The sequence below is a fragment of the Rhipicephalus sanguineus genome, chromosome 3, assembly GCF_013339695.2.
Source record: "Rhipicephalus sanguineus isolate Rsan-2018 chromosome 3, BIME_Rsan_1.4, whole genome shotgun sequence".
NCBI classification, from domain to species: Eukaryota; Metazoa; Arthropoda; class Arachnida; order Ixodida; family Ixodidae; genus Rhipicephalus; species Rhipicephalus sanguineus.
In genome coordinates this window covers 143,138,036-143,162,331 of record NC_051178.1, presented here as the reverse complement: position 1 = coordinate 143,162,331, position 24,296 = coordinate 143,138,036, and the positions used below count along the sequence as shown (strand labels likewise).

Below are 24,296 nucleotides of genomic sequence, written 5' to 3'. Positions count from 1 at the left end.
CGGAGAGTGGGACGCACACCGTGGTGGGACGGGACAGGGCCTGATCCCCTTTCCCCCTGCCCCGCGCGAAAGAAACTGCCGGACTGACATCAATAAAGTTTATTCATTCATTCATTATTTGTTGCCATGTGTTGTACTGCACACAGCCAGAGACAGGCATGTTGATTTGCCACTGACTGGGTGGAGCTCGGGCAGCCAACAAAAAGTTCGTTGTGCTGGGCTGGGCCTCCTGCTAGTGTTCATCCTGGGCATAAGTGGGCCACGAAACTGCGGCCAATGCATATCTCTCTGTACCAATTTTTGAGGTGCCAGGCATGCTACAGAAGACCAGTAAAGAACCCATTGATCAGTGTAGCAACTCGTCTAGTGGCTTCAGCTCCTCTCGAGGAAAACTACAGAGTTGTCCACCATTAAGGGGCCCTGCCACGCTTTTCAAACATGTTCAGAAAATGCTGCCAATCGGCAGTCGAGGTTCCTGCGAACAGTTGAAGCTCCTGCAAGCACAGCATTATAGCGCAGCACATGGTAGGGAACATACAATTATGTTTAAAGGTTAGTGAGAATTCGCTTGCTCTTCTCTCGACAAATTGTGCCATAGACTGGCCCGACTACGACATAATCGGAGGGACATGGCCACAGGCCAATGTGAGCATTCGTGTGCTGCATAGTTATCGTGGCTGCCACGAGGTGCCACCATGCACCAGCGCTGTGCTCAGTAGTGCTAGAATTACACAACATACAATTACTGTAGCACGCTTGTGATCATGCCAAATGTGAGCAGATGCATTCAAAGAAAAAAAAAAAAGTGCCCAAGCTCATCACGCGCACTTGTGTAGTTTCTTGCCCATCTGTCATCCCCCCTTGCGTAGCTTTCAGCATGCCCATTGGGATGAAAGGAGAAAGCACTTAAAGTGTACAACAAATCTCTGTAACTCCGTTCATACTTGATTCGCAAAATTTTTGCAGCAACCGATTCACGAGGTGAAAAACTCCGGTAGTGAGGTCATTCGATTATTACTTGGAAAAGTGTTGTGGGGCCCCTTCAATAGAGAACACCACATAGCAACTTGTGTTTAAACTAAAAACAAGGTTTACTACTATTTTAAAGATTATCTGCATGAGACATTATAGCAGCCATTTCTTTATCTTACAGCACACAGAATACAGTTCTAAAGCTCTGAAAATTACTGTTTCCTTAAGAGCTTGGCCTTGCATGTTGCAGGTGTTGTGGGTCAGCAAACTCACTCATGAGTCGACTCACTCAGACTCAGATCGGTCAGAGAGTCTGGGCGAGTTTGAGGAATATTTTGGAGAGTTTGAATCCAAGCGAGTCTGGTTGAGGAAAATTTTAGCGAGTCCAGTTGAGGAAAATATATGCGAGTACGAGTCCGAATGAGCCCTAAGTGCATAATATACTTCTCGAGTGAGTGAGTGAGCTCCAGCTTTTATTGTCGACCTGTAGTATGGTCCTATCTACTCATCATCAGCATTTCTATCAGTCTTATATCGGCTTATGTTTATACTCTTCTATTCACACATATCTTAAAGCACTAGCGTTCATGCGCCACCTCAACATTTGTTGATCAGAGGCAGAGTTAGGAGGGGGGGTGCCATGAACTCCCCCCACGAACATTTTCATGGGAAGTTCTTTATAAAAATATATTGCGAGAGTCGTGTATTCCACAAAAATGTCCTTACTGGACTGAAACCACTGACAACCCATACTTGAAGGTACAAGATCAAATGATGCATCGTAGAGCACCGATTATGTGAGATATCGGCGTTAAAGAGCATTGACACCATAATCGAAAAAGTAAATTTTACGCTAACGGACTCATGAGTCAACTCACTCAGACTCGGGTCAAGCCGTGAGTCCGAGTGAGTCCAGTTGAGGAAAATTTTGGAGAGTGTGAGTCCGAGTGAGCACTCAGAGCGAAATATATTTCTTGAGTTAGTCTGAGTGAGGTTCAATTTTTTTGCCGACCTACGGTTGTAGGCTTAGAACACTGGCACTGCTATAGTCTGCTGAAGCTTATGAAACCGACTCCCCTATTTAGAGAGACCACACATGGGCAGAAGTGACATCAAAACACATTTTAATAGCTGTGCATGTAATACAAACCCGCATATATATATATATATATTTATTTATATATATATTTATATATATTATGTACAAAAAAGCATCGCACTCTCATGCACAAGCAAGACAACAGGAAGAGATGCCGTGGCAGGAGAACCGATAGGCAGGCAGGCAGCAGACGCTGGCACGTACGCGACAGCCCTCTTGGAAAGCGGTAACAAGGAGAGCACGCATCAGTGTCCTGTCGCACAGTTCCACCAACGCACCGTCGCTCAAAACCCCAACAGAGCAACACTCCGCGTCGGCCGTGGCGCGGCAAGCACTTCGAAGCACGGTTTTCAGCTCGCTCCAATTACAAAATTACGTTAAACTCTGCAAACCACGAAAGATGTATACTATATAAAAGGACTCCCACATCCCCCCTGCATTTTTGTGCATTGCGATTTGCGCAGAGTACAATCTTCCGACTTGCTTTTTGTAAAGGAGACACCACACAAGTATGCAACAAACTCGGGAGTCAAGCTTCTTGAGGTAAAAAAACGAAGGCCACGTAACTACTGAAACACAGACGGAACAGAACAGTTCGTGTGAACGCGTACTCATTTTGCTCGTTTTCCCGATGCAAGCAGCAGCTTGAAGAAAGAGAGTGAGGCATCGGTGCACTGTTTATAGAATAAGCTAAAAAAAAAGACCACGCGAGAACCTAGAGACAGTGGCTGGTTTGAGGCCAGGACTTGGAAAAAAAAAAGAACAAGACTGACTGGCTTAGAAAAAAAAAAAAGCTACAATAAAACGTGTAGACCACTTTGATTGGTTTTGAGTACATTACCTAAAATCATGCTACGGATGAAGTAGTGGTGACTAGATGCTGCAGTTTTTAAAAATGGGCCGTAAAAATTGAAAAACCGCAAAAGGAACGGTGCATCTGTGCCAGCACACACGCGATACAAAAAGGTGTAAACGACATGACAAAAAATAACACAGACTTGGTGTAGACAAAAAAAAAAATTAAGGCGAGGCATTACGTAAGTCATCCTTATTTTTTTACTGCACCACAGACCGGCTGCAAGTGTACTGCCGTAGCACCAATCATCTCCTTAAAAGATCTGCGCGTTTAAAAAAAAAGGTGCGATAATGAACGGGGCCCACTGCCTCTACAAGACAAGCTTAGTTGCAACACGTGTGACTCTTGCAGCCACATTTAAAAAAGTGGTTTGGAATACTTCTGGTAGACAGCCCAACCGACAACACACGACAAAAAGCAGAACGTTACGTCCCATTTAGTCACTTATAACTCTTAAACCTATTGGCTCCCGTGACGAATGCCTCGCGCAACTCTGCATCTAAAGTTGCACTCTTTCGCAGCCGTCGACTCCCACAAAAATCTGCTGCACGCAGGAATATGCTAAAGCCGAGGAGCGATGAGACTCTTTCATTTGACCCAGTCGTCTGTTAAAAAAAAGTGCAAAGATTACAAAGACGAACGACACACGTGCCGCATGAAAGTTGGCACCGTTTAAAACCTAGCATGCACCCCTGCCGTTTTTTTCCTTGACTGCAACGCTAACGCCTCTGCTTATGCGTGAACATTGCTCGGTGGCATACAAAAGCCTTTCACAACTAATGCTCTCTTTCCTTCACATTCACTAACGAGGAAACGGCAGTGTTATTAGGCTGTAAAAAAAATCACCGCGCTTTTGAAATGCTTTCTCTTTCTTGTAGTACAATAAACGCACACCTTATGAATCTCAGGAGGAAGGGGAAAGGAAAGAAGGAAGGAAACAGTAATGCGGCGACAACTAAATTTAAGTGCCTAATACTCTGTGCGACTTGGAACAAGTGCAAACTTCAAAGTGGGTCGTTGTAGAATTCCAGAGGGGCAGTTCCTATACACTCTTCCCCTTATCCCCCCCGCCCAAATGTTTGAAGTGGTGCGTTCTTAACCACGCAAATGCAACAATCGGAATTTCACTGTAATGTACAATGGTGGAAAAAAAAAAGGAACTGATAAGAAAGCTATAAATGTTTGCGTATCAGGCTCTCGCGGTGCTTTTGTATAAAATGGAGTCATATAGCTTTTGCCACTATGAATTAGAACCCTGCTTTTTCTTTTTTTTTTTTCTTAAGATACAGTTTTTGACCTTCTCACAATGACAAAGTCTAGCTTAGCCACACATGTCTACACAAACATGACCACGGGCACCCGTAACAAATGCCCCACCACGCCCCAATCACTTCAGTAGTTAGGCTTTTTTTCTTTCATTCTTTCTTCAGGTTTTTCGCTCCCTTTGCTTTTTTTTTCGTTTTCCTGTAAATACCTGCATCACTTGCGCATTTCTTGAGTCTGCTGTTGTAGACACCTTTGTGTATTATCACTTATTTTGTAGTGAGTCCCTCTTGTCCGTCATCCCCAGCGTCTCAGATTTGTGAACACAGACTGCTTTGGTCGTCTGCACTCCTTTCAAAGAAGAGACCTTGCTTTGCATCGATCTAAGGATGCAGGCTCTGGCCGGAAGTGCGAAAGGGCAGTCTCAGAACATGATCTCCTTGGACTCTGTCTGGTCCTTGACGTACTGCGTGAACCGCTTGAGGAACTTGGGGTACTCCCGCTTGTAGACAGCACGCAGCACTGAGGCGGGCGCCCAGCCACCAGGGTTGACTGTGCAGAAAAGCATGCGAGTACTCCAACTTTACGACTGCTGCAATGCTGTAGATGTAATGAAATGCAATTTCATCTACTATATGTTAAACAGTTGCAGAGCTACCACATTATGAGTAGCAGAGTGCGATACAGTACGATACGTGGTTGCAGAAAATAGCCACAGCAGCACATAATCTATCTACTTACGAGAGTCAAAGGTTTTCCCCGTTTTGTGGATCAACGTTGTAATGGTGGCCTTGTTTCTTTCCCCCAAGAACGTGTTTATTAATGTCTCATGCACAGTACCATATCCTTCAACTGCTGCGGAACATGCTATGCAAGCACCTACAGCTTATGCCTCAATGTAAATGTGCCAAAATGCCACTTAATATACTGCACCAGACTTGGCTCATTAGGTTCAAAGCTCGGACGCCAAGTGCCAGAGCCCTGTGCATAAAGGCTTACGATTTCATAAAACTTGTAGCAAAGTTTCAAGCGTAGTAGGAAATTTACTTTTTAGAAAGTATGGAAAAGTATGGAATAAGTATGGTATTATGCTTCTCAACATATGGTGACTAGCCAAAATCAAGCACATGATGAAATTTCACCTGGTCCAGGTAAATTCTTTGTATTGCCATTAGGACTCGCTAAAAAGTGTTGCCTTTTGACCATGGCAACTTCTAAAGTGACGTCTTGTTAGACAGTTCGATGGTTTATGAGAGGCGGTACTTGCGGGTGCCCACTTACTGGTTGAGCAATAGGTGATTTTGCACGAGAGGTTGTCCCGAGTGATGTTGGTGTTTGGCTGTGGCGGGTCCACAAATGTCTGGCACATCAGGCACACAGTCAGCCGCACACGCACGCACTTGCCAAGCTGCAAACAAACAAAAGGCCCTCGTTAACTAAGAGAAATCTTGTCAAGTGATTAAGATTAGCTGAGCCTTTAATTACCACAATGGAAGCACAATGCACAGTTTGTGATATTGCTATCGCAACAACTGCAAGTTAACCGCACTTTGCCAGTGCAGCAGTGCAGCTGACAACTGCAGTGATGCTAAATAATAAGCACAGAGTTTTACAGAGCCAGCAGGCGATACAAGTGACGATGCTCGCTCTATAAGTCAGTGCTGTCAACGTGATGTGTTTGTTGTGCAAGGGGAACTGCCAGAGATCAGTTTTCAGTCACTGAGAAATAGGGCAGGCATCCATGGAAAGATGTAGCACATATGTACTGCGAGCCACATTGCTCAAATAATTTGATTATTTCTTTAACATTGTCATAAGTGCCCTTTCAATGAACACTGAAAACAAAAAGACCACTTTATACTCAAGCCTTATTATTGGCTCCTTTGAACTCATGGGAAGGAGTCAATGGGGCTCGTAAATTTTGATAGTCTTTGGTTTCAATTGTCTCCAAGAGCATGCATGAGACGTTTGGGTTGCGTTGAATTAACACTGAGTTAATTTACTTGCTACAACCTCACAACCTCTACGCTACTCATGGCTTAGTAGAAGGCTTTGTGCATGGCAAACATGGCCTATGAGCAGAAACAACTGTTATCAGTTCATAAGGCAGGGCAGACTAACAAATTAAACTTTTTCGATTTCAGTCAAACCTTTAGAATCAGCATCTCGTGGTAGATTGAACTGTTGAACAAAGTTTTCCCTTTCTCTTTAGGGCAGGGACCCCCGTTTCTGTAAAACCTTCTAGTACGTACAGGCACGTGAGGGGTGTCGCATGAGTTGTTGCAGACGATCCATACATCGTGGGCGTCGGGATCCTCTTCGTTGGGTGCCCGTGCCATGTGCGACCAGAAGAGGGCGTCGCGCTGGGTGGCCGGCCACACCCGCTTGTGGATCTGGTGCACTATGACGGTCATGGGTTCTAGCACCTCGAGCACTTCCATGCTCTCCAAGGTTGCTGCAGGCCAAGTGAGCAAGGAAAAAACAAGATTAGCACAAACAACTACAACAAGCTACAGAACTATGGAGTAAATTAAATTCATTTTCAACAGCTCCATGTAAGAATGAGCATTCGTGATTGGCAATCAGCCTCACAAATCGATGAAATCGTGATCTTTTCAAGGTCCCTGGGACATTTGATTAGGAGAAGGAAATGTACAAAAGGATAGGGACGAGTTGGAGTGCATACGTCATGCACTACCATGTCAAGACAGAAAGCTTAGTAGCTCGAAAAGAAAAAGCTACAACCATATCATTCTACCGTTGCTAACATATGGCGAGGAAAAGGAGAGGTTAAAAAACGAGAGCAGCAGCCGAGGATCACACGAGTGATGAAACACAAAATGATGTGTGTAACGCTGACAGAGAGACAATGGTATGTAGTAGGGAGCAAATGGGTTTAGCTGATATACCGTATATATTTGTGCAAGAGCTGCACTTTTTCCTGTGATGTTGACAAGGTGACTGCCTTTAAGTGGGGGGCGGGGGAAGGGAGTCATTTCAGTCCATTCCTGCTGATCATGTGTTAATTTAACTAACAAAAAAAAAATGCACATTTTTATTTCCACAACACACCTACGCCGGAACCCCAATTTATAGGACTGTGAGGGGACCACGCGAAACTGTCGCATAATCCGGGTGTCGTTTAATCTATAAACTAAGAATGTGGGCAGCGACGCTCAGTCTCGCCCCTAAAACGAGTACAGACCGCCTAAATACGCCCACGGCACAAACCTGCACTGTTCCAAGGATTGAAGTCTTGCAGACTAAATTATTTGAAAAAAATAACAGCCATGGATTTAACTGAAGGAGGTGAGAGCCCATCTTCATTCTCACCTTAAAAAAAATAGATCGAATCTAACATGAATTTTCTTTCCAATTAAGTGAGTACGAAAATTGCCTCAGAATCAAATACGAAAACAAAACCAAAACCATGTTAACAACAACAACCTCCCGTCAGAGGGGTCAGATGCGGTGTCATCGTCGTCATAAAATGGCAACGAAGAACAATTTTTACTAGTTTGTGTAGGTTTATTTTGCCCACTACCGTGACACATGTGCATTGTATCTGTTCCCAGTGAAGTGCAATTACTGATGTGCAGCTTTCATTATGAAAGGTCACCTCAAGGGGAAGTTATTTTGCACGCTGAAGATGGCTACGTTGCGGTGTTTCTGCGTGCTTGAGGCCTGTGACCGTGAGTAGCTCAAACAAAGGTAGGAGATCAGCTGCATTTTGACCAATAAAAGCTTTTACGGGTCGAAAACAGCAAAAAATATGGACTTCAAAGACTGGTTTGTTGACAATCTTGAGCAAATCCGTGTAGATAGAGCTTGTCTATGTTATGGCCACTGAATAAGCACGCAATCCAGGCATATCAAGAAGCGATCTTAAAGCCGTGATAACCGTGATTAGACATGGCTGTAAAATAGTAATTTTTTGGCAACGATGTCCGATGAAACTTCACGCGCTCTGAATTAAGAAGCACTTACACAACTAGAAAATAAACATCTACTGTAAAAACCGGAATATACAGTTAAACCTGCTTATAACGAACCTCCATATAACGAATTCCTGGATATAACGAAGTTTTTCTATTCCCCACCGTTACTCCATAGAAGCACATGTATTTGAGACCTCTACGTAACGAAGTGGCAGCAGGAGACCCCCTCGAAATAACGAATTTTCCCCGATGACGACCTAAAGATTTTGGCCCAAATTTTGTCATTTTTGCGCGAGCAGCAACCCGAAGCACCTCCTCCGCCGCGACGGAATGCGAAGCGGCGGCGTCGTGCTTGGCGCGCTCGAAGGCACGGCGACTGCGAGGCGAGAGCGAGCGCACGTGTGCGTGCGTGCGAGCGTGCGCGAGGCGGGCCTGCATCTCTCGACCCGGCAAACTTGCCGCCGCGGGCCCGCGGGCGTGACCTTTTCCCCTCCCCTCAAACGTGATCTCGCCACTTGCTGCAGCTGGCCTAGCCCGCCCAGCCGGCACGCTCCTTTTTGCCGAAGAGAGAAAGAAAAAAAAAAACGATTTTTTTTTTCTTTTTCAGCGCGCTGGCAGCGCCACTCTTTGGTTACTGTGCAAGTCTCTGCGCTTCACTTCGCTAACCTGACACTAGGTGGCACTACTTAAAAAGAAAAAGAAAAAGGGGGAGCTGCAAGCAGCGCCGGCAGCGCTGTTGGCGCTGTGGCTTTCTGCATTCTCCGTGTCTTTCTTTGTTTGTTTTCTTCGGTACGACGCCATCGTGTTGCTCGCTCTTCGTTTCCGACGCCTCGCGCGATATTAATCCTAGGTGGCGTCACTTACCCTAACACACTAACAGACGGCGCCACTAAGGGGTTACAGGTGTATATATATAGTATCAATAAACATGGCCGGGCAGTTAGTCGCCGGCCCAGCCGAACGTCGCGTCGTCATATCGTTACTCTCGACATGGTGTCAGAAGTGGGGTTGTCGGCAACGTCGCGGAAGGCGCACCAGTTAGCCTTAAAGCGGTTCGTCAGCACCAGTTGATAGATGGCGAGTGCGTTACCCTCGTAAGTACTGCAGGCGAGGTTGGCCTCAGAAAAACAAAGTGCCATCAAACCTCTCGAAGTATTGGAGGTACCAAGGGGAGCTGACAGTGTGCAATGGACTGCTCCTTAAAGGAGGACGTCTGTTGATTCCGGAGGCTCTGCAGAAGGATGTCTTGGATTCACTTCACGAGGGTCATCAGGGTGTGAACCGATGCAAGGCACGTGCACGTGATGCTGTTTGGTGGCCTCATATAGGCAAACATATCGTGTCTATGGTGGAATCATGTGAACGTTGTGCAACTACCAGGGTCCAGCGTGCCGAGCCTCTCCTGCCAACACCTTCAATGGAGTACCCATGGCAACAAGTGGGTGCAGATTTGTTCCACTTAGAGGGACAAAATTTTCTGCTGCTTGTGGACTACTATTCACGCTATCCAGAGGTTATCACGCTACGCAACACTTCCAACCAAGCGGTGATATCGGCTATCAAGAGTGTCATGGCTCGATTCGGCATACCGGAAGTGCTTCGAAGTGATAATGGCCCCCAGTTCTCGTCACACGAGTTCTCAAGTTTTGCCCAGACCTATGGGTTTAGACACATCACTAGCAGTCCTAGTTATCCTCAATCGAATGGTGCGGTGGAACGGGCTGTTAAGACTGAAGGATCTTTTCCGCAAGAGCAACGACCGGTTCCTGGCACTGCTGGCGTATCGTGACACGCCAGGGGTCACAGGGTACAGCCCGTCCCAACTTCTCATGGGGCGACGGTTACGGACACGCATTCCCAGGAACCCGGCCAAGCTGTCACCGGACCTACCACGACCAGACGTCGTCTTCCAAAAGGACGCCGTGGCTACGGAAAGGCAAACTCAGGACTTCAACCGTCGGCATGGGGCGAGAGAGCTCCGGGACCTCTCTTCAGGAGACGAAGTGTGGGTAACTGATGCGGAGTGCCGGGCCCAAGTTCTTAGCCGGGGCCAGCGTCCCCGATCCTACATCGTTGAAACTCCCAGCGGAGTTATACAACGAAACCGACAGCATCTCGTGCCTTATTCCCCAGATCTCAGTGCGTCATCCCCAGTCTCCCTTCCGAGCTCGAGCCCAAACCAGGAGCTCAGACTCAGCCAGGAGGAACCATCACATGGCCAGCACGATAAGAGTACCGGCGCAGACCCTGACAGCATACCCCACAAGGTTACCAGATCCGGGAGGCGTGTGGTCCCACCCAAAAGACTGAATTTGTAGATCTTGGAAAGAGAGATGTAGTGTTGTTGTATTTTGTTATATTAATCCTAGGTGGCGTCACTTACCCTAACACACTAACAGACGGCGCCACTAAGGGGTTACAGGTGTATATATATAGTATCAATAAACATGGCCGGGCAGTTAGTCGCCGGCCCAGCCGAATGTCTTAATAATAATATCTGGGGTTTAACGTCCCAAAACCACCATATGATTATGAGAGACGCCGTAGTGGAGGGCTCCGGAAATTTCGACCACCTGGGGTTCTTTAACGTGCACCTAAATCTAAGTACACGGGCCTCAAACATTTTCGCCTCCATCGAAAATGCAGCCGCTGCGGCCGGGATTCGATCCCGCGACCTTCGGGTCAGCAGTCGAGCGCCATAACCACTAGACCACCGTGGCGGGGCCCAGCCGAATGTCGCGGCGTCATATCGTTACTCTCGACAACACGCGGCCACGCATCCAGTACCCGTTGTGACAATCCAAGGATGAGTGCTTCGACGAAGAAACGCAAGATAATGACTCTTGAAGACAAAACGGCCATCTTGGACGCCGTTTCTGGAGGCCAAAAAAAGAAGGATGTAGCTGCCAAATTTGACATCGCAGCTAGTTCTTTGTCGACGATTTTAAACGCGAAAGATGCGATTCGCAGCGCTGTGGAGCGTGGCACGGACAGCAAAAAGAAGTTGAAGTCGTCAACATACGCTGACGTCGACAAAGCTGTGTTCACATGGTTTATGGACATGCGGACACGAAACGTACCCATCAGCAGCGCTGTTTTGCAGCAAAAGGCAAGGGATAATGCTTGCATCCTGGGCTGCGATGATTTAAAAGGCAGTAACAGGTGGCTCGAAGGTTTTAAACGCAGGTACAGGATCGTCGGCAAAGTGATCAGTGGCGAGTCCTCCTCTGCGGATAGAGATGGCGCCGACTCGTGGATCCAACACAAACTACTGCGTATTTTGGAGCGCTACGAAGCGTCGGATGTGTACAACGCTGACGAAACGGCGCTTTTCTAAGAGTTACTCCCGAACCGTACCCTTACGCTTAAAGGCGACGTCTGCCACGGCGGTAAGCAGAGCAAACGTCGTTTGACTGTGCTACTGCGCACAAATGCAGACGGAAGTGACAAGCGAGTTCCGCTGGTCATCGGCAAAAGCGCCCGACCTAGATGTTTCAAAGGAACCCACAGGATGCCCGTAAAATATGTGGCGAACACGAAAGCTTGGATTGCTGCGAAAAGTTGCGAATTGCTTCCGCAAGGCCCGAATCTCAAAGAGGTTCAGGCTGAGGAAATCGACGCCGGAGAGGAGGAGCCTTCATGTCCGCCCGATCTCACCGAAGCTTGGATTTCGCTGCGCACGAATGGAGGAGCCCCGGACGATGTGCAGATTTGTGATTTTTTATATGCGGACAACTGCGCTGTCACAATTGAGGAGATGGCGGATGAGGCTCTGGCAGAAACTGTCCAAGACCGCAGTGACGACAACGGACCTTTGGAGGACGACTCGGCACGCGCTTTGCCCTCCCCAAAGGAGGTGCTGGACGTCATCGAACTTTTGCACCGTGCCGCGGGCTCGCTGGATGATGACGGAGCAGCATTGTGTTCATTGATGTTGTACGAATGGTCAGTGCTGCCATCCATTATGAACAAACAACAGAGCAAAATCACGCAGTTTTTGTTTTGGGTGAGTTCTGCCGTCATTTACTTTTTTGCTTACTTAAGCTTTTCTTTTTTCGAATTTTCGTGCCGAACCTCCATATAACGAAATCCTCTTTATAACGAAGTTTTTCGAGAATTTGTCAATTTCGTTATATCCAGGTTTAACTGTAGGTCGGACCGGAATATAGGTTGACCCCCCAAACTTTGAATCTCCAAAAAAGAAATTAAAAAAAATCGCAAATTATCGCGGCGCACCCTTACCTTGATAAATACGCGACACAACCAGCTGCACTGTGGTGACATTTCTTTTTATTTGGACACTGATATGTAGTTAAACGCCAGAAGGCCACAAAGTGCTGTCACTTAGACTCGTCCGAATTGAGTCGGACGACGCCTGCTTGTCACTAGTAACGTCCCAGGGTGCATCGTCCTCCGTTCCATCCAATGCGTTGCTGATGCAGCATTTGCGAAAAGACTTGCACACCATCTCTTCCGGGAGAGATTTCCATGCTGACGACACCCAGCCACAAACGGTCGCGAGAGGTGGACGTCGAAAACGGCCAGCGAAGGTCTTGGGATTGTCGCCCAGCATCCACTCATTGTAGAGCTCACGCACGCGATCTTTAAAGGGTTTGTTGAGCACTACATCCAGTGGCTGGAGGATTGATGTTAGTCCCCCAGGGATCACGACAAGATTTGTCTTGCCATCGGACAGGGCTCCCTTTACATCGGCCGTGAGGTGGCCTCGAAACGAGTCGAGGACCAACATGCTCGGTCGCTGAAAAAGCGCACCGGGTCACCGATTCCACACGAGCCAGATCCATTCGAGCATGAGGGACTCATTCATGAACCCTTTTTCGTTCGCTCTCACGATCACATCCCGAGGAAAGTCTTCTTTCGGTAGCCCTTTTCTCTTGAAAATGATATAAGGGGGCAGCTTCTTTCCATCGGCTGTGCACACAAGCATCACTGTAAATCGCGAATGCTCGTTGCCCGTTGTCAAGAGCTTCACTTGCTTTGATCCTTTAGCGGTCACAGTCGTGTTCGAGAGCATATCAAACCAGATCGGAGTTTCGTCAGCATTGCCTATGTGTCCCATCATGTAGCAACGCTGTCGACGAAGCTGTATGACGAAGCGCTGATACTCGACCAGCTTGTGATCGAAATCTTCGGGCAGTTTTTGGCACACGGAAGTACGCCGCCGCAGCGCAAAGCCCTTCCGCTTCATAAATCGGCGCACCCATGATGGTGAGCCCTTGAATTGCGCCCTCGTGAGCCCAGAGTCGCGCACTATCTCGAGAGCTTTCATGCGGATGCACTCCGCTGTCACGGGTAGCGACCTTGCACGCAGCTCCCGGACGAACTCGGCGAGTAGCGTTTCCAGTTCGGGGTGCACTGCAGTCCGTCCTCGAAACGAAGTTTTTCTTTGGTTGCTGCAGGATGTGATGCGCTGCTTTTGGCTCCTCCAGTATCGGACGCTTTTCTCCGATGCACCAAATTCTCGTTGTGCCGCCAGGTTGTTAAAGCCTATGGTCATAGAGTTTCTTACAATAATACCTAGAGGGGAATCTGGCGCTAGTGTCTACGCGAACTCCTTGAGCGGCGCTTCAACCACCATGGGAATGATGGGAAGTACAGGCTTCGGATGGATTAGGTTCTTGAGATTCGCAACGCTTGTTTGCTGAGCGTAAAACAAAGCGATATTAAGTTATTTCGGATTAAAACTTGCTTCATTTTTTTTGTACGTAAAGCTTATTGCAAAAAGTTTGCATGATCGTGAGAGGGAAACCAAACCTGGACAAATTTAACCCCCAGGGTATGCATTGCTCCGCAATTGTGTTCCAGATTTGGCATCACAATATAATGAATTATTTTCTTTACGACACTTGAAACAAACGCGCTTATCTTTCCCTCAAAAGTACGCATTATCTATTTATGGAAATAACAGTACCGTATTGAGTGAGAAACACTTAACGTATCACCTGCTGCGATGCCAGATGCGTCTGTCCAAGTGGCCTGCCTCCAACGCATCTCTCGTTTTGTTGTGAAGTCAAGTCAGAGGAGCGTGGCGGTGCGTCTACTTAGCTTCGCCGTCGTTTTGCAGTCGATTTGAAAGCGTTTTGACAAGTAGCGCTTATCACAAAACGTGAACTCTATGCACTTTCCTGCACTGGCATGGGACGCTACATCTATGCGCAGCGGTGAGTGCACGACGCTTCGCTAAAACTGTCATATACAACCTGTAGAGCTGCGACATCGCAGCAAAACAAGAGATCCAATTGTCTTCAGCCTCTTTGAACAACAAAGGCACCGCTTGAGTGCTTTGCAACGCACCCCACTACCCAGGCCTCGCGAAGAACGAAACTGAAACTGTGGAAAAAGATCCGCAGACAGTTCGCTAGTTAACGCAATCTAATCCGAAGCCTGTACTTCCCATCATTCCCATGGTGGTTGAACGATCGCAGCGCCAGTTTCCTCTCTAGGTTATTGTAAGAAACTCTATGCCTATCGTAAACTGCTGTCGGCTACCACTCATTTCTGAAGGAAACGGAAAAATAAAAACAGCGGATAACCGAAGCAGCCACACTTGACTGAAGAAAAAGCGAAATGGCGTTGCCCAACGATGCCGCCAGCCCGCCGCCGCTGATGCTTACGATGGCAATGGAGGCTTCCGACTTCAGCTGCCCACTGTTGCGAGACTTCCACATTTTTTTCCGCCAATGACCGGTATATAAGACAAGGGTAGACTTTTCATCGCATTTTTTTGAAAAAAAATTCGACCTATATTCCGGTTTTTATGGTAGTTAGCATTTTCAAATAATTTCTTAAAGGAACACTAAAGGCAAATACCTAATTTATTTCAGAATGAGAGGTCAATGTTTGAGAACGTCTAAAACGTCAATATTATCAACAGCAGTCCTCTACTAATAGAGAAATGAAGATAAATGCAGGACACGATATGCGCCACCAGTGGGACATTTCAGAATGAACCCGATATCGTCAAGAGTCTAGAGTACAATTAATCACTAGTACTCAAACTCCTTATAATAAAAAATAACATTCCGTGCATTACAAGATGTAATAAAATGCTGCTTGTACATTTCTCTTTGATTCACGGAAAAAAGAACTTGGCGTTACTATGGAGAACGGCGTGTGTGGTTCGAAAGTTCCGTTTTCGCCGGGCTACGCTCCGCTCACACGGTCGTGTCTCAGTAGTATTCGCTTGTGTAGTCGCATCTCAAGGGTACTTTTATTATCGCGTATTGCTGCACAGGCTTTGCTGACTTGCGATACTCGCTCTAAGTGCAATTTAGAGAAAATGCCACGTCCATGTAATGTCTGTTGCAGCAACGAAATCGACTTTCCTATGTGCGCCATGCAGGGAACTCCTAGGCTTGAAGTGTCTAAGCGTCTAAGTGCCGCACTTCCATGAATGTGGGATCAACGACAATAAAATCTACTCGTGTGCTCACTTTTTTCTCGTGCAGAGGATTATGAAATCAACCGTAACGTAAGCAAGTTGTGTAACTCGCCCTTCAAATTAATGCTTCCCCACAGCGCTATGTCGTCGGTCTTGTCAGGATGCTGCATGCCCACGTAAGGGCAATGGAAGGATAAAGAAATGGTTTCAAGATTTTAAAAAAGCAGAAATGCATTAGTAGGAAGGGCTACATATCATTCTTGTGGCTGTTTTCGTCAACCGTCCCTCTACGTGCCTCAAAGCCAAATGAGTTGTCAGGCGCCTTCCGTATGACTCCTCGGAGGGGATGAACATTGGTCTGACGTGTACCACACGAGTGAAAGCTGCGCACACAGATTTCACGGGTTGCTTGTGTTACGTTTTGGCGGCATGGCGCCGGCTCAAATACATGCACATGGACCAGCTGTATTCCCGCACTGACAGCCGGTTCGCATGCAGCTTCCAGAGTCTACACAGCAGTGCCCGAGTATCAAGCGCTTCCGCGGAAAACATCGCATTACAATGCAAGCGGCAGTGGCTGGCAAAACCAGCATAACAAGAAGTATTCTTGCGTGCGTTTCCAGTGTAGGTGCAGTGTTGCCACATAACGGGAGGTGCTGGCGTAGCGCCCGCAAAAGGTGGCTTTGGGGAGTGTTTAAGTCACAAGTCCTTGAGAGGTGGGCGTTTTGAATTGAGCTAGCAGCATGCGGACCACTAAAACATGATTTTCTTTCAAACTAAGCATTTACTCGGCACGAAAAAATCACTATACGATGTTTCTGGAATGGTATTTCAAAAGTCCACACCGAGTTGTATTTTGCCTTTAGTGTCCCTTTAAGCTTTCTTTTTTTTTCCTTATTTTGGGCTGCTGCTAAATTGGGACAGCAGCTCTCAGATTACTGCAGCCCTTGGTCGAGTATACATGGTATCAACAAGCCAGGTGCTTGCTTAATTAACACACCCCGTAGTGTACACTTTGGTGGTTATTTACGGACAGATCTTGCACTTCCTATAAAGAAAGACACGCTCAAAACATTGTTTTGTGCTAGGTACACAGGCAGCCAGATATGAAAGTACCCAAAGACCAACGGCCAAAACAAAGCGCACTCACTCTCCCAGTCAAAGCGCACTTCGGGGTTGTAGAAATAGTGGCAGACCTCGCGCCCTGTGACACCGCGTACCACGTGCACTGCCTTGAGGGGGTCGCACACGATGCCACCCTCTTCCACTTCTCTCCGGTACATCTTCATCTCGCCGTCTTCGGCAAACAGTTGCCAGCCTCCCTCACCAACGCCCATCTTGGCGTAGCGCAGCTGTTCCATTGTAATATCCTCCACCTGCATTAGAAATGAACAGAGAGACAAACTGAAAGGCTGCCAACATTTGACACATAGCTGACAGAATCAAATACATATCGTGACACAGCCGTACAATACTTTTAATGCGATAGCAATTATATGGACACTCTCGGCTGGTTTTTGCCGTCGGCGTCGCCGTGCGGGCCCGTATATGTATATGTGTATATATATATTGTCACGTGGTCGTGACGTTCAAAGTTGTGAGCGACCATCACGCCTTGTGTTGGCTAGCTAACTTGAAGGACCCTTCAGGTCGCCTCGCACGGTGGAGCCTAAGACTTCAAGAATTTGACGTTACTGTCGTGTACAAGTCCGGAAGGAAACACTACGACGCCGACTGCTTGTCTCGTGCCCCCGTCGACCCACCAACGCCCGACGACCAGGATGATGACAGCTTCTTGGGAGCCATAAGTACCGAAGACTTCGCCGAACGACAGCGAGCCGACCCGGAACTGAAGGGTCTAGTGGAATACCTGGAGGGCAGGACCATAGTTGTCCCAAAAGTATTCAGGCGAGGATTGGCATCATTTTCCATGAAAAACAACGTCCTCGTAAAGAAGAACTTCACTCCGGCCCGAGCCAGCTACCTTATCGTTGTACCTTCGGGACTGCGACCAGAAATTTTGCATGCCCTGCACGACGACCCAACGGCTGGACACCTCGGACTTTCCCGAACGCTCGCACGAGTACAAGAAAAGTACTACTGGCCGCGCCTTGCCGCCGACGTCACTCGCTACGTAAGGACGTGCCGAGACTGTCAGCGACGGAAGACACCGCCCACAAGACCAGCAGGCTTCCTTCAGCCGATCGAGCCTCCTCGGCGACCATTCCAGCAGATCGGGATGGACCTCCTGGGGCCGTTCCCAACGTCGACTTGCGGAAATAAATGGATCGTCGTGGCTACCGACTACCCAGCACCTCCACCAGATGTCACGTGGTCGTGACGTCGACGAAGACAGCAGTCGGCGTTTGCAGAATGAAACTGTTTATTTGGGCCGAACTTGTGGCCGGGAAAATGAGAACTAGAACTACAGCAATACACGCTGTACAATGATAGCGGCGAACAGGGCGTCGTCCGTCGATCAGCTGACAAGCGATCAAGCGCGTCGGCTTTTATACAGGCGCTATCGAACTTTCCAGCAATATCGCTGGTGGCGGCGTTATCTCTAGACAAAACTGGAACATTCGCGTGCGGGGCGCAATCTTAACAAACCGATCTACTACAATCGCGACGCTTCTAGAACACTACTTCGCGGACAGCGTCGAGCGTTGATAACCGTCCCTGCCGGTCAAACCCGAATACATCAAAACAAGACAAGAAGTGGGCGTGGCAATATACAAAAGCCACAAAAAAAAAATAATTCAGAAATACGTTCCGACGCGCGGAATCAAACGGGCGACATCTCGCTCCGCAGCACACGGCGTTAGACGGCTAGGCCACGAAGAGTACCGTCTTTCAGCATGCTTTCTTGCTCACCAGCAAGATGGCGCAAAGTGCACGAGGAGCGCGCTTTAAAGGTCGTCGCCCCGCTCGTAGTGATGCACTCACACCTCCGTGCACTTCGCCCTACAGGGCATGGCCGCCTGTGCGCGCGCTTTTCTCATGGAGTGGGGGTGGGGTGTGGGGAGGGTCTGTTTGTATGTCTCGTGCTTTGACCGCGATGTCCGTGCTGAAGTTACAGAGCGAGCGAAGGGACAGCGGCTGCATTTGTGAAACGAGCGCGTTGTTCAAACAGAAATAAGTAACAACTGCGGCAGTTGTTAGTTCGCGCTCGTCCTGTGTATACCTGTGTGTTCGTTTCATGCGTCCTTTATGTTTGAGCAGCGCGCTTTAAGTGTCGACTGTGACACGTAATAGTTCGCGCTCGTCCTGTGTGTGTGCTTTTCGTGCATCCTTTGCGCTTGAGCTACGCGCTGGAAATTTCGAGCAGCTTTTCGTTCTTCACGTTACATTCCAATTTGTTGCTATCGCATTCATTGCTTCGCCGTTGCGGCGAAACTGTGACATTTTTTTTTTAGTTTTCTTCAGGTGACTGTTAATATAGCAACACATGTAACGATAGGTTTACAAAGCATGATGTATGAGGAAAATCCGAATTTAGCGAGCTACAGTGGTCATGCAGATCCACCAGTTCTTGGGCGAACTCACGGAACACATTTCTGTGATTCAACAAGAATCCTTATATTGAAAGCCTCCGAGTTTGGCAAAGGTAAAAAATCAAAATCAGTAGTTCATTCGACAGATTGTAGGCCTACAGAGGAATATTTTTGGTTGGCATAAACAAATTTAGATTGCCTAGGCTGATGATGTCAAAGAACTCAGTCACTCTGAACAAAACGTAACACAATGCTCATTGCTAAAAATAAATGTTTCGGGTACGAGACTCTCAATTTCTATTATTTAACCGGTCCGACCAAGTTTGCATCTCTTTAAAATGATGTGCGGTGCTGTGGTGTCACATTCAACTACCTAATGGCCCTACATGCGTTTACCGAACAAACTATGCATCCCCATCTTTCATAATAACTGTTCAGGTTTTAGTATGTACCAAAACCATGACATGATTATGAGGAAGGCAGTAGTGGAGGGCTCGGGAAATTTCGACCACCTGAGGTTCAGTAACATGCACCTAAATCTAAATACACGTATCTCCATCTTTGAGTTACTCTACGAGCACCTGGTGAATTGCTCTCCCACTGTGTGATTAGTGCAAGCGATGCAGCGCATACGATGACCTCTCTGTTGTTCCTCATTACCAACCTCTCTCAGCTGGTGGTGGTAGGATGCAACAACAAGCGGGTTTAACCAGGTGTTTAAGGCTAGCAGCATGAGCAACTCTTGCTACACGGCAGCCTATTACTAGAAGTCTATCGAACCAGCCTCGTGTAGAAATGCAAGAAGATTTGGAGCCCTTACCCCTTCACAAATTACAGAAGATTCTTCTGGAAACACAAAGTGTGAGACCTTTCTTGTGTTGAAGACAAGCTTCCCTTTTACTAAACATCCATTTGTAAATTACTATACGTATAAAATATTGTAAATACATTTTTTTTTAATGTCATATGGATTCCATGCAACTTCTATGTTTTGCTTCATTTAGAAACTACATATCTGTATACAGAGATGGTTTTTATTTGAATGTGTGTACTAAGATGAAGGGGACTTCTCTTACTTGAACACTCCTTGCAAATACCGTTGCTAAAGGCCTCCATAACACTGTTCACCGTTGACACTCATTTACATGTATGATGAATGGAATGACAAAAAAAAACTACATATCAAGCTTAAATTGAATCGAATTACATCGAATCCAATGGACACAAGGGAAAAAAATTATATTTGGTGCGAATAGGAGTCAAAACTGCAAAGGTTAACACAAGACGGGGAACCATGAATTTACTTCAGCACCCAGTAACCTTTAACTCTGCATTTACCTGTAAAAAGTCAACTAAAGAGATGCAATATACACAAGAGAAGTCGGTAGTGTGGAACGGCTTACCGATGCTGGGGTTATGTACCTAATGGTCCTCTTAAACTTCTTAGTCATGATAACTGCTACAACAGCAACTAATCGTTACAACTGATCTTCCCAGCAATTGTCCGTAGAGTGTGCGCACAGCCAGAAAGCTCCTGATTAACGAAAGGAGGGTCTCACAAAAAAAGTTCTGTCACGATGTTTACACTGTGATAATCTAGGCCAAAGCTTGTCCACTCCAGAAATAAGGTCAAGTACAAACGTTTGGCAGATAGATTGAGGTAGGAAACACGTAAAAAATTTAAAAAGGTGATTCAATTTATTTGAGGTGAATGACAGCAGCTGGCACAATTTAAACAAAAGAAAAAGAAGAGTCTCCTCGACAAGCGAGGCCGTTAGCAGGAACGAAAAGAAATTAAACGATAAAAGTGTACAAACCTCATTCCAGAGAGGATGCTGAGATGCTGCGGAGGCTGGTCGCAGCATTTCTCGTACCCTGTTCTTTATTTGACGCTTGAAGAAAAAAAAGAAGAAAAAACAAGATTAAATACACCATTGTAGCAAATTTCAAAGCAAAGTGAATAAGGTCCTCCTGGCAGAGCTAAAAAGAAACAAAGGAATAAACTCTCTTATAACGACTTTACATTATAGATCAGGCAAAGATGCAATAAAAAAATTACACCATTTCCCGCTAAAGGGGACCATGAGGCGATGCAAAGTCGGAGCACTTGCACGATCGCGTTCCATTGGCGCTCGTTGGGCATGCTACCGACCTCGCGTCGTGGAACGCGAAGAAGAACGCTATGCGCGTCTTGTCTTCCCTCTAGCCTGACCGTTAATTCTCACAGGGCGAGCGGGGAACGCGGTCTACAGGCGTGCGAGAGGGGGGCAGCGTAGGAGAGGAGAGAGAGGGGGAGGGGATGCGCACGCGCTGGTGCTCATCGCGGCGTTGCGCAGGAGAGAATTTCGGCATGTCTAGCCCGTGTTTCAGAGGAAGAGTGGAAAGGGGGAGGGGAGAGGGGAAGTGGAGAGGGGTATGGGAGAGGGGAAGTGGAGAGGATGGAAATGGGAGAGGGAGTGGAGAGGGGAAGGGGAGTGGAGGAATGGTGAGGGCGAGTGGAGAGGAGGTGTGTGGAGAGGGTGCGCGCATGCACAGTAAGGGTGGTCACGCCGCACACCACCACCACCACCACCACCACCGGATTGAACTCCGCCATAAGATACTTCGCATCTAAAAGCAAAGGTCACTGCAATCACAGCGCAGGGCACAACAAAACTAGTACGACACAAAAATGCTACAAAATGAGCCTTCTTTCGTGACAGGGATACATGTGTCACGTCTGACGAATGAAGCTTCAAGGGTGACAGCTGTAGCTCCGACAAGTTATTTATTGCTTGACAATAAAATTAAGTTGGTAAGCCCGCTAGGATAGGCTTCAACAAGGCATGTCAGTACAGTAAATGCAACTTACAAAAGTAAAATAAAACGGAAAACACACAATGCTTTGCCGTGAAATGTCAAACGTTGATCAGGTGTCCCACAAAGGTGAACTGTGCTGTGTCACGGTTGTAAATGTGGTCTGGATTTATATGCTAGATAATATGTTAAGTGCCTCTCTTGCATTATAATAGACAATCTTCCTTTAATCTACCCCATTATGTTGAACCAAAAAACACTTGCAGCCTATCATTCAAGTATTATCACCACAGACAACCTGACAGACTGTTTATAAATCAAGCTGTCTGATAAAAGTAGACATTTACAAGCGTGGTAAGCGCTCCCAAATCATCACATGACGCTCATGAGAATGTCTGCGTGAAATGTTGCTCCCATTGCAGCGCGCAACAAACACTTCCACTATGGTAGTTACTCTGACTGTCACACAATTCTATTGTATCCAAGTCAACATTATTCTGTGCTACATCACGTCAAGCGCTATTCACAAAGCAACCTTATCTCATTTTTTCAAATCTATTTTTTAAGGGGGGACATGGCTTGTGGAGATATTCGCTGTATTGTATGTTCAAGCCTGATAAAACTAAATGAACTTGCTTAGTTTTTCATGCTGATTTCAAATATGCAATAATTGTTCTTGTAGGTAAACTGGTTTACAAAATACACAGAGCTGCCTCTCTACTGTTTCCACATATAATAGGAAAGAAACCATTCAGCAGAAAGTGTATATTATCAGATAGCTAGATACTACAATATGCAATAAGTGCAACGCTGAAAACAGTTTTCAGATCGAATCATAACTAGTCACTCTGCAGGTGATTGAAATTCAATGTTTGTACCACGACTGCCGTGAAGAAAGAACAATCAAATTTTAAAAATCTATGAGGAGAAAATGAAAATTCTGCTCTCAGCACACTTTGTGATACACAGCTTGGGCTGTATGTTAAAAAAGCAATTACAGCTCTAGCTGTTCTAGATCATGATATATCACTCTGACAAGCTGAATTAGTGACCCAAAAACATTTAACGTTCAGCTTGTACTCGTTGCACAGATCTAAAGTGCAGTTCAAATACTGATCTTATAAGACTTATGTTAGGCTTTACAAGCGAAATAACAGCTGTCGATCTCAATATTGTCATAAAAAAAAAACACTTCTTTCTTTGAGGATTTTTTTTGTCTCCACAAGCCATGTCCCCCCTTAACTAACCTTATTGTAATTTATTGCTGTGCTTTTTTTATATGCCCATAATGTGAGTAAAGGGCACGAAAATGATAAAGAAAACTGTTAAGTTTTCTTTATCTGGATTGTGAATTTTGGCTTAAGAGCCACATTCCTTCAGAAGATTGGGCTGCTAACCCAATTGATTTAGAGCCTGTAACGGTTGCAATTAGTGAGGGCCCTTTTCAGAAAGCAAAGTGAAAGTGAAATTTCAACCAAGAAAAGGACGTAGAAAAGAAGAGAACCTTCAAGATGAGTTTTGTGCTCTCACAACTGGGTTAAAATGCATGAAAACAACGATTGCTTTACTCCCAACACAGCTGCCTGCCTTTCAACATTCGAGCCCAGAATACACATTCTTTCGGGGGAGATAATTAAAACAACAGAAGGTAAAATGTCAAGCAAGGAACAGTGGTTAAACCACTGCTCTTGATGACAGCGTTGACAAAAATCATCAAGACTCGTGATGAGAAGAGAAGCACAACAAATTTAAGGAGGAACACGGCACTCAAAATGTTTTTCTTTATTTCTTGATCAGTCTTGATGAAACTTCCTGAGATTATGTATACAGTCGAACCCACTTATAACGATCCCACATATAACGATCTATCGGTTATAACGACCATATTTGGGTTCACTTACGATTTTCCTATGCTAACCATTGAAGCTGCGTCCAGATATAGCGAACATTTTTCAAAGCCTCCTACTTTTACAACGAACACTTCAGACACGGTCGCGGTAAAAATACGGCGCATACGAAGCGAAAAAAAGTTAAAACATGCTTTCTAAAGCGTGACAGGGGCGCGCGCTCGCGCGTGCTTCGCTCCAGTTTACTCGCGACTGAGATGCTCAGATCGGCGAGCACCGCACGGAGATTTCGGACGCTGCGAGCGACGTCGCTCACTTTCCAGGCGTTTCTTCAGTGGTAGAATGGCAGTGAGGAAAAAAAAAATAGTAGGCAGCATGAAGCCTTGCGGTCAGCTTTCGCACAGTAACCTTTCCTGACGCCGTTCTCTGCAGCTACGCCCGCCTACGATGAACCAAACAATGCCTTGGAACGCAAGAAGGCATAACCGCGATAACTCTCCATCGCAAAAAGGTTCACTGCGTCCCTAAACTCGTCGACGCCATAATGTGCCGCGAAAAGTCGTCCGTCTTTTCGGTAACGGCAGAGACCGGTCGATCGGTGATTATGACTTCCGCGCGATTGCGGCGAT

At 46.6% G+C, this 24,296-nt stretch overlaps 1 protein-coding gene across 4 annotated transcripts in view; it reads right to left on the bottom strand.

Moving 5' to 3' along the window:
- Window positions 1-2,079: 2,079 nt before the first annotated feature.
- The window catches only part of LOC119387336 (ceramide transfer protein), a 608,660-nt gene continuing 586,443 nt past the window's right edge, over window positions 2,080-24,296 (bottom strand). For all 4 annotated transcript variants that reach the window (XM_049413479.1, XM_049413480.1, XM_037654691.2 and 1 more), the window contains 5 exons: window positions 20,842-20,916; window positions 16,681-16,906; window positions 6,443-6,645; window positions 5,472-5,598; window positions 2,080-4,742 (listed from right to left, as the gene is read on the bottom strand). In XM_049413479.1, the coding sequence (XP_049269436.1) occupies window positions 4,615-4,742; window positions 5,472-5,598; window positions 6,443-6,645; window positions 16,681-16,906; window positions 20,842-20,916 (759 nt within the window). In that variant the 3' untranslated portion in view covers window positions 2,080-4,614. The remainder of the gene's footprint in view (window positions 4,743-5,471; window positions 5,599-6,442; window positions 6,646-16,680; window positions 16,907-20,841; window positions 20,917-24,296) is intronic.